Source organism: Esox lucius, chromosome 1 (assembly GCF_011004845.1).
Source record: "Esox lucius isolate fEsoLuc1 chromosome 1, fEsoLuc1.pri, whole genome shotgun sequence".
In the NCBI taxonomy this organism is placed as follows: domain Eukaryota; kingdom Metazoa; phylum Chordata; class Actinopteri; order Esociformes; family Esocidae; genus Esox; species Esox lucius.
Window position 1 is genome coordinate 38,944,811 of NC_047569.1, and position 10,982 is coordinate 38,955,792.

Genomic DNA, 10,982 nt, shown 5'->3' on the forward strand with positions numbered 1-10,982 from the left:
CCAGTCCAGCCTCCTATTCTGTGCCAAACAGAATACACACATTTTGAAAGGCAACAACAAAGATAGATGTAGAGCAAGTGAAGGTCCACCAGGCAAACCGGGACACGATGTAGCACAGTCACAGCCACCAGGAGTAAGGCCTAACCCAGTGGTGATACACACAAACACAGTCAAACTGTATGAACCGTAAACACACACAAAGGCAGACCCCCTCCAGTATTCTGAACAGTGTGTAACAACACACAGACTAACCTCTGTCAGCTCCATCTATCTCATCGTTCCTCTTGTCATGCTCGTCTCTCATCTCTCCATCCCTCTTTTCTCCCATCTGTGTCCGGAGCCGAGGAGGGTAGAGGAGGTGTCACTGGGGTTTGGGAAATATAATGACAAGGTAGCTAAGGAACTTTACTGCGCATGCCCATGAAACGAGACGCTAGACGAAACCTCTGTTGAATGCTGGGAGTTTGAGTTTGTCCCACAATCCTGGTAGAAATGTTATGTGCGTAGTAGCACGGTTTAAACGCCAGATGACGCTGACTGACGGGCGATTTGGCATTGAAAATCCTTCGTGAAAGCTCTTGCTGTAAAGACAACTTTCCCACCATGACGACCTCCTCGCCTTTGAGAACATGTAGCAGATATAACATTTATGAATATGATCATCTGATTGATTTACAGCCCAAATACCACGACTTTTTCATTGGTCAATGGTAGTAATTTTATCGGACTATGGAGTTAAGTATTGAACGCAACTTAATCAGATATCGCAACCGCGTATCGTGCGTCAGTTTCCACATGTTGACTTTAATACCACTGACTAGACATTACCGTAGCAACGTAAACGTGAGCAATGATGACAAATAAATGCTATAGTTGGTAGTAGCAGTCAACGATAGGTTCAAAACACTTTTCCTTTTTATGCAATAAAACGTGCCGTGTTGCAACCGATTACTGTCAAGTAGATTGCCCAATTGAAGAGAGGACATTTCAAACCGGATATCACACTGTCACACTCTGTGTCACGACTGCAGTTGCATTTTAACTGAGACCTCCAGTTCGTGAGCGCGTGCGTGCGTGTGTGTGTGTGAGACGGAGTGGGCGTTAGCATTCAAATAGTCATGCACCAAGAAACGCAGGAGTTAGTACACACACACACACACACACACACACACATACCACACAGGTTCGCCCAACAGACACCTCCATCCTCCTCCACCCCTTCAGTCCGATCAATGTCGCCCGTCCTGTCGGGAACAAGGACATCTTTGACTGGCCGCCCCCAGCTGCACACAGACAACCAGTCCCGTAAACACTACCCCCTGTGTCGCCGCGCTCTCGGGCAGACGAGAGAGGGAAGAAACGGGGGTGATAGACTGAGAGATTGGGGGGACCCTGAGTCAAAGAGGGAAATACATTGAAGAACTAAAAAGAGAGGGATGACACTGGGGTGTAGATGAGAAGAGGGGAGCAGCTGTTTCACTCAGTGGAGACCTCTCTAAATCACAAATGCATTAAATGTGGACATTTGATCATCCTCTAATAATGAATTACAATGTAGCCTCAATTACTATATAGACTGAGTTATACTATAAGGCCTACTATATACATCGAATTAGCATATAGATTGAATTACAGCATAGACTGAAATACTATAAAGAATAAACAAGTATATATAATGAATTAGCTTTTTTTTATGACTGTGCAGCCTAGACTAAATCATAATGAAATACTACGTTAACCGAATTACTCATTAGAATGGAAAACTGTATAGGCTAAATTACTATATAGATGCATTACAATTCAGACAGAATGTTCCTATAGATTGAATTGCAACATAGAATTAATTAGTAAATATACTTAATTTCTATATTCAATGAATAACAATGTAAAGCGAATTACAATATAGACTGATTAACAATTTGACATTCTATGTAAACTGAATTAGTATAAAGACTGAATTACATTGACTTACTATATAAAATGAATGACTACGTAAAATGAATTCCTATGCAGAATGAAGATATATAGACTGAATTACTAAATCAATCAATTTACCAGACTGTTATATAGGCTTAATAACAACAGACGGAATTTGTACCTGGAACTAATTGTTATCCAGCCTGGATTACTAAATGGACTTCATTATAACATAGAGTTACTGAAAGGTTATCAGACACATCTAATGCCAAACTGTCTGCCTCCAGAACACCATGAATTGTTCATGTGGTTTCTGCAAGGTGTTAGGAACATTTCACAGGGATGTCGTCTACAGTATGTTAACACAAAAGCGTGAGGCTGGATTTGTTGGGGGGCTGTGGACTGTGCTGGTCTCTCAAGTAAATTCAACCAGTATTCACTTAACCAGGGAATGTTATTCCACTGATATCTACACAATAGAAACGTGATTTTTTTGGCGATCTCTTGACCACTAGAGCCTCTTCTTCTGGTTCTTAGCTGATAGGAGGGGATATGTTTTGGTCGTTTGCTGCGAAAGCCCATCGATGGCAAGAACCTTTGAGTTGCCGGTCCGAGATGTTACTCTGGACAGTACTTTCTTACTACGTGTTATGTGCCTGTCTGTACACTGTCTGTAGTCTGTCTGTTGCCTGTGTGTAACCTGTCCGGCGTCTGCCTGTAGCCTCTCTGTTGCCTGCCCGTAGCCTGTCCGTAGCCTGTCTGTTGTCTGTCTGTTGCCTGTCCGTAGCCTGTCCGTAGCATGTCTGTTGCCTGTCTGTTGTCTGTCTGTTGCCTCTCCGTAGCCTGTCTGTTTCCTGTCCGTAGCCTGTCTGTTGCCTGTCCATAGCCTGTCTGTTGCCTGTCCGTAGCCTGTCTGTTGTCTGTCCGTAGCATGTCTGTTGTCTGTCTGTTGCCTGTCCGTAGCCTGTCTGTTGCCTGTCCGTAGCCTGTCTGTTGCCTGTCCGTAGCCTGTCTTATGCTTACACAATTCTTGTCATTCCCTCTCAACCTCTCTCATTGGTGAGCTGTTTTTGCCCACAGGACTTCCCCTGACTGGATGCTGTTTCATTTGTCAGACCGTTTCTCCATGGTGGCCAGTCCAGAGGTCACAGATGATCTGACCACGCTGAGACTCTTAGGTCATTATGCCCAATCTAATGTTCAGTGAATCAGTAACAGAATGACTTGACTGCTGCCTGCCTGAGTCAGAATGAGCCTCAGTCAGGTGAGTCACTTGTAGGAGCTGTGAACAGTGTACTGTAAAAAGTCTATACACCCCTGTTAAAATGCCAGGTTTTTGTGATTATATTAAGGTTATATTAAGGTTTTTATTTTTCATTTTTCAGCTCGAAGATTTCAGTTTTCAATTGCATTTTTCACATTATAGGTCACATTAAAAGTTGAAAAAGTTCTGACAAGATTTATCTTTGCCTTATTCACAAAAACATGGTATTTTCACAGTGGTGTGTAGACCTTTTATATCCACTGTATCATATTGAATTACTGTAATTACTATCTAGAATGAAATACTATATAGCCTGAATTGCTGTATAGACTAAATTACTAAACCAACTGAATTACTATATAGACTATATTACTATACAGACTGAATTACTATATAGACCGAATTACTATACAGACTAAATTACTATATAGACAAAATTACAGTACAGACTGAATTACTGTATAGGCTGAATTACCTTATAGACTGTATTATACAGTTTATAGACTGAGTTACTATACAGACTGAATTTCTATACAGACTGACTGTTTAAAATAGACAGAATAACAATGTAGACTGCATTAAAATATAGACTGAACTACAATATTGACACAATTATACAATATAAAAGGAATTACTATATAGAATGAATTACATTATAGTGATTCACAATATAAGCTGTCTTACAATGTAGTCAGAATTTCTACGTGGACTTAATAATTAATAGACTGAGTTACAATATAGACTGACTTGCAACATATATAATATGACTTTTATTTACTTACTTTTATTGCTAGAATTCTTAGTTGCAACATACATTTTGGGACTTTCAATTGATCTACATTTACCCCATTGATTGTTGAGGAATATAAGGTAATCCTTCTGAGCTTGAACCGTCCGACTCCGTTAGAGCTCAGATCATTAGATTGTTATACTTCAGTGCTCGTGAAGAGTGTCAATGTAAACAAACACTGTATAACCTCAAAACATGCTAAAAACGATTATTTTGACGTTGTGATTGCTCACACATCGCACCCATAGCTTTCTAGATCAATGAGGCCCATCCCTCAGAGTTTTACCAAAACAGAGGCGGGGATTAGTTTTGTTATTGTTTAAACCAATAATTGCCCATTCAAACTGAGCGCACAAACTGTAAAATGACGTGTACATGTATACAAATAATTAAGATTTCTGTCCTAAACTGGTGCTCTGGGGTTGTAAATAATTGATATCCCTTTAACTGTTTACAGTCAGGAGTCTGTCTGTCTGTCCCTCTGTCTTTCTCTCTTCTGCTGAAGCCGCTATTGGTTCTTCTGCTCGGTTCACTGCTTTCTCTTTTGTAAGCTCTCTCCGTCTCTCTCTCTCTCTGCCCCCCTCCTTCCCTTCACACATCACACGCAAATATAAATGTATACACACCACACACACACACACACACACACACTCACACTGAGCTGATGAGAGTTCCCCTATCTTGCAGAGCCAGTTCCTCCATCTGAGATAGAGACTTGTTTATGCTAGCAGGACTGCAGCGGGGCTCTGTGTGGACAGATACAGAACTCCTTACATCATTCGATCTTTCTACAGCCCCTTCACATCTTGAGGTGCAACTGTTGGAAGGATCAAATAGAAACTTCTTTAATGTGGTGAAGGGACTGTCACAACGAAAGTGACAGCGGGAGAGAGAGAGAGAGAGAGAGATAGAGGGAGAGATAGAGGGAGAGAGAGAGAGACAGCACTTTTGAGTGACACAACTTTTTCTTCAGTGGTGATTTTGGGGGTGACTGTTCTTCTCGCCGTGGCGGTTGTGGATCAGATTCCCCTGCGGAGGTTCAGGCACTTCGGAGAAGGGATGGACTAGGATCTCCCATGGAGGAGTAGGAGGAGAATGACCCTGTGGTCCTGCCAGAGAGGAGCAGAGGCAGCTGACACTGAGAACCTGCTGAGGAGGAGGCGCATAGACGAGGAAAACCTTCACAGGAGCCGAGAGAGACAAGTCACAATGAACAAGTCAAAGAGGTAAGAGACCAGGTGACTACCAGTGGACTCAAGTCCTAGTTAGTAATCAGCAGACTTCCAGTTGACTACAGTAACAGTAACATCATCATTAGATGAGATTAGATTCAACTCAGTTGTCACTGAACAGTACAAGTACAGTACAACGAAATGTAGTATCACTCCACAGAATCAGACTACAATAGCAGTTAGTTTTTTCAGTATGTTAACAAGTCACTTCAGTACCAGTTAGTAATGACAGTAGACTTACACTGGATTGCAGTACCAATTAGTAAAATCAAGAGCAATGTTTGACGTGGGCAGGTACCAGCATCTGAAATGTTCTACTGCCCCTCTAATATAATGTCAGATCTAAGGTGCTGTATTTCTGCTTTCAATGAATGAACAACCAGGACATTAATACTGGTGCCGGCCCCTGTTCCGGTCCAAGTCGGCGGTGACTGTTGTTTGTGCTGGTGAGCGGCGCGGATGAGCCAGGAGTGCTATGGTTGCACTGTGCAGCTCTCTGTCTCTTTATCTGTGGTTATCTGACACGCTGTGGTTTCTGTCTGAGCGCCTTGTGAAGTGAACGTTTGGTTTCTGTTCTCTAGCTAGCAGACTGAAACCCAGCCGTCGCTCGACCACTAGGTTGCTTCTTACGAACGTTACATCAGGACTTAGAAAACCATGAAGACACCCGTGAACATGTATCACTCTGCTTTGGGTTAAAAATAATAGTTGTTGTTTATTTCACAAAGATTTGGTCACTGTTTTTGTATCTTCGGCAGAGTGAAAGTCCTCGCAAGGGGAACTTGCTACAGTGTGAGTGTGTGTATGTGTGTGTGTGTGTGTGTACGTGTTTGTGATGATGATGATGATAGTGTGTTTGAGCTACAGTGTGTGAAATTGTGTGTGCCTGTTTCGTGTGCGATTGTGATGTGTGTTTGACCTGAATACCAGTGAATTATGATTCAATGTGGTTTCAGCTCAAATCATTTGTATCTACTGAACACAAACCGTGTCTGCTGTTAGCTGAGTCTGTAGAGATGGATAGAGGGTGAGAAAGAATGGCATAAATATGTATAGAGAGAAAGAGGGAGCAATAGGAGGACAGAGATATGGAGAGAGAGAGAGGACAGGGAAATATAGTGGAAAAGGAAAGGAAAAAAAGAAAGATAGAGGGACAGAGGATAGAGCAGGGAGATAGAGACAGATAGAAGAGGATAGAAAGAGAGCAGGGAGAGAGACTGAAAGAGGAGGAGGGAGAGAGAGATGGAGAAAGAGAAAGTGCACTTATCTTAAATATATATAAGTCGCTGTGGAAATGTATTCTTAATGACTAAATTGTACATTTTAAATGTTCCGTTATTTCACAGACAGTTGTATCCAGAGCAACTTGTAGTAGTGAAGGCATACATTTCCAGTCTGTCCCCTGGCGGGAATCAAACCCACTACTTTGCCTTGACAAGTGCCATGCTCTAAGTGAGAACATATATTAACCTGCATGATATTTTGAGGGGTAATATTAAATAATAAGTATTAACATGTATGGGTAAGTGAGGACTGATTAGCATAGACATATTAACCTGTTTGGTATTGTGAGGACTGATTAGCATAGACATATTAACCTGTTTGGTATTGTGAGGACTGATTAGCATAGACATATTAACCTGTATGGTATTGTGAGGACTGATTAGCATAGACATATTAACCTGTGTGGTATTGTGAGGACTGATTAGCATAGACATATTAACCTGTATGGTATTGTGAGGACTGATTAGTATAGACATATTAACCTGTATGGTATTGTGAGGACTGATTAGTATAGACATATTAACCTGTATGGTATTGTGAGGACTGATTAGTATAGACATATTAACCTGTATGGTATTGTGAGGACTGATTAGCATAGACATATTAACCTGTGTGGTATTGTGAGGACTGATTAGCATAGACATATTAACCTGTATGGTATTGTGAGGACTGATTAGTATAGACATATTAACCTGTATGGTATTGTGAGGACTGATTAGTATAGACATATTAACCTGTATGGTATTGTGAGGACTGATTAGTATAGACATATTAACCTGTATGGTATTGTGAGGACTGATTAGTATAGACATATTAACCTGTATGGTATTGTGAGGACTGATTAGTATAGACATATTAACCTGTATGGTATTGTGAGGACTGATTAGCATAGACATATTAACCTGTATGGTATTGTGAGGACTGATTAGCATAGACATATTAACCTGTATGGTATTGTGAGGACTGATTAGCATAGACATATTAACCTGTATGGTATTGTGAGGACTGATTAGCATAGACATATTAACCTGTATGGTATTGTGAAGTTGACTCTATAGACTATGATTCACCCAAGGTGTTTGGGGTGGCTTGATTATGGTTTCCATCTTCCCACTTACGTTCCTTTCTCTCAAGCCTGAGGAACTGGGCTTGTGTGAATAAAAAAATCTTTAACAACCATATTTTTGGCTCATAGCTTAGTGTGAACAATGCTAAGCTAGTAACTGAAAGGGTGCTGGATTAAATCCCTGAGTCAACAAGGGGTTGAATGTGCTACTGTGCTCTTAGACAATGCTTGAGTTGCTAAATTACTAAAAATACCAGAAATTGTATATTTGACCACTGATGTCAGTAATATGAGCTCTATCTGATTGAGGTATTTTGCCTGCTCAGTGAGTGGAAGATAATTTAAAAACATTGGTTTACCTTGGTTAGCTTGAACTCAATTCATTTTATTTTAATCTCTGCATATTCACAGAACTAAGAGGAAAGTGTCTGTTTTAATTAGCTGGGTTTCAATTGGACATAGAGGCTGCTCCTCTTTTTGAACAGGGTGGGTTGGTGTTGTTTTAAGGTGTGCTGGTGTATGGGATCTGTATCAGCTTGTTAAGGTCTGGTGGATAGGATTTATATCAGCTTGTTAAGGTGGGCTGGTGGATGGGATTTATATCAGCTTGTTAAGGTGGGCTGGTGGATGGGATTTATATCAGCTTGTTAAGGTGGGCTGGTGGATGGGATTTATATCAGCTTGTTAAGGTGGTCAAGGAGGTTGGGATCTGTATCAGCTTGTTAAGGTGGTCAAGGAGGTTGGGATCTGTATCAGCTTGTTAAGGTGGTCAAGGAGGATAGGATTTATATCAGCTTGTTAAGGTGGGCTGGTGTATGGGATTTATATCAGCTTGTTAAGGTGGGCTGGTGGATGGGATTTGTATTAGCTTGTTAAGGTGGGCTGGTGGATGGGATTTATATCAGCTTGTTAAGGTGGGTTGGTGGATGGGATTTGTATCAGCTTGTTAAGGTGGGTTGGAGGGTGGGATCCATATCAGCTTTTTAAGGTGGACTGGAGAACAGGGTTCTATAACCATGATGTATTCCAGAGATCCTTCTATACATTTAGCACATTAAAGAAAATACAGAAATGCAATCATTGTTCATTTGATGGGGAGTGGGGTTTGGGGGAGTTGCACTTTTACTTACCAACACTTGAAAGAGTACAAGAAAAAAATAAGGGTTATCTTGAATGTGTGAGAATTAACAAGTGTTGCACATTTTCATGTGAAGATGAAATGTGTTGGTGGTGAAGAGTCTTTTCTCTGGCAAACCAGGGTTTGAATAGTACTTGCTGATTAGCCCAAGGATCCTGCCGAGTGCCGTACAATTGGTCCAGATTTGTGTAGTTCTGATTGGCTCATCAGGCTCTGGCCACTCCTTTGGGGGCTCTGTGTGACAACAACCTCAGTCAAGACGGAATACCAGAGAGCGTGTTCCTTCTGAAACTGGGTAGAAAAACGTTTTTTAATAGGCCCCCTGAATTATTTTATCCATCGTTAAAAGAGGGAGGGATGGAAAATAGAGAGAAAAGGAAGAGAGCAGGAGAGAGAAAGAGAGAGAGAGAGAAGAAAGGAGAGATAAAGGGCAGCATGCAGAAAAGGCTGTCAAATGACTCTGGCATCAATTAATCATTTAAGTTGGAAAAGAGAGGAATATGCATGTTGTTCCCAACCATCATGTCTGTGTGTAGGAGAGAGACTCTGTGACACTTTGAGAAGCGTAGGGGGTTTCAGATGAATTCTTTTCTGGAACTGATGAGAATGAAAAAAAACATAGACATCGAGGGATAGAGATAGAGGTGTGGGGTCAGACCAGATGTGTTGGGTCAGACCAGATGTGTTGGGTCAGACCAGATGTGTTGGGTCAGACCAGAGGTGTTGGGTCAGACCAGAGGTGTTGGGTCAGACCAGAGGTGTTGGGTCCGACCAGAGGTGTAGGGTCAGGTCAGAGGTGTAGGGTCAGACCAGAGGTGTAGGGTCAGACCAGAGGTGTTGGGTCAGACCAGAGGTGTTGGGTCAGACCAGAGGTGTAGGGTCAGACCAGAGGTGTTGGGTCAGACCAGAGGTGTAGGGTCAGGTCAGAGGTGTAGGGTCAGACCAGAGGTGTTGGGTCAGGTCAGAGGTGTAGGGTCAGACCAGAGGTGTAGGGTCAGGTCAGAGGTGTAGGGTCAGGTCAGAGGTGTAGGGTCAGACCAGAGGTGTAGGGTCAGGTCAGAGGTGTAGGGTCAGACCAGAGGTGTAGGGTCAGACCAGCAGCATAGGGAGGCGTAGAGGTGTAATTCAGCTGGAATTCACAGAGCTCATAGAATACATTAACCTTACGTACTAGTTCCTTCCTTTGCACCCACACTCGATCACACACTGCTGTCAGCTGGTGGTTGACAGTTTTTCACAACAGCTAACACACATTTCCTGAATGTGTACTACATTTTCTCAAAACCATAAAGACACTTCATCAAAACTCTCACCATATTGTCCGAGCACAGACATCTCACGCAAAATTCTACATATACACAATACAACAATACACTGAAAACTATATATATATATATTACCTCTCATATATTGAAACACACAAAGGCACCAAATATAATGACTCTATTGAATACCAATTGCAGTCTGGTGAGAGGAATTGAAAACATTGCTATAAAAAGGCATTAATCAGTCAGTATACACAATGTGTTCAATGTAAAGAGGGTGAAAATGCTTTTAGAGGAATTTACACTCACCTAAAGGATTATTAGGACCACCTGTTCAATTTCTCATTATTGCAATTATCTAATCAACCAATCACATGGCAGTTGCTTCAATGTATTTAGGGGTGTGGTCCTGGTCAAGACAATCTCCCGAACTCCAAACTGAATGTCAGAATGGGAAAGAAAGGTGATTTAAGCAATTTTGAGCGTGGCAGGGTTGTTGGAGCCAGACGGGCCGGTCTGAGTATTTCACAATCTGCTCAGTTACTGGGATTTTCACGCACAACCATTTCTAGGGTTTACAAAGAATGGTGTGAAAAGGGAAAAACATCCAGTATGCGGCGAAAATGCCTTGTTGATGCTAGAGGTCAGAGGAGAATGGGCCGACTGATTCAAGCTGATAGAAGAGCAACTTTGACTGAAATAACCACTCGTTACAATCGAGGTATGCAGCAAAGCATTTGTGAAGCCACAACACGCTTGAATCATTTCAAATTGGTTTCTTGAACATGACAATGAGTTCACTGTACTGAAATGGCCCCCACAGTCACCAGATCTCAACCCAATAGAGCAACTTTGGGATGTGGTGGAACGGGAGCTTCGTGCCCTGGATGTGCATCTCACAAATCTCCATCAACTGTAAGATGCTATCCTATCAATATGGGCCAACATTTCTAAAGAATGCTTTCAGCACCTTGTTGAATCAATGCCATGTAGAATTAAGGCATTTCTGAAGGCGAAAGGGGGTCA

The 10,982-nt window shown here is 41.8% G+C and overlaps 1 protein-coding gene across 2 annotated transcripts in view; it reads left to right on the forward strand.

Annotated features, from left to right (window-relative positions):
• Positions 1 to 4,621: 4,621 nt before the first annotated feature.
• rasgrp4 (RAS guanyl releasing protein 4) overlaps positions 4,622 to 10,982 on the forward strand; it is a 27,437-nt gene continuing 21,076 nt past the window's right edge. For both annotated transcript variants that reach the window (XM_010898887.5, XM_034294208.1), the window contains exon 1: positions 4,622 to 5,197. In XM_010898887.5, the coding sequence (XP_010897189.2) occupies positions 5,067 to 5,197 (131 nt within the window). In that variant the 5' untranslated portion in view covers positions 4,622 to 5,066. The remainder of the gene's footprint in view (positions 5,198 to 10,982) is intronic.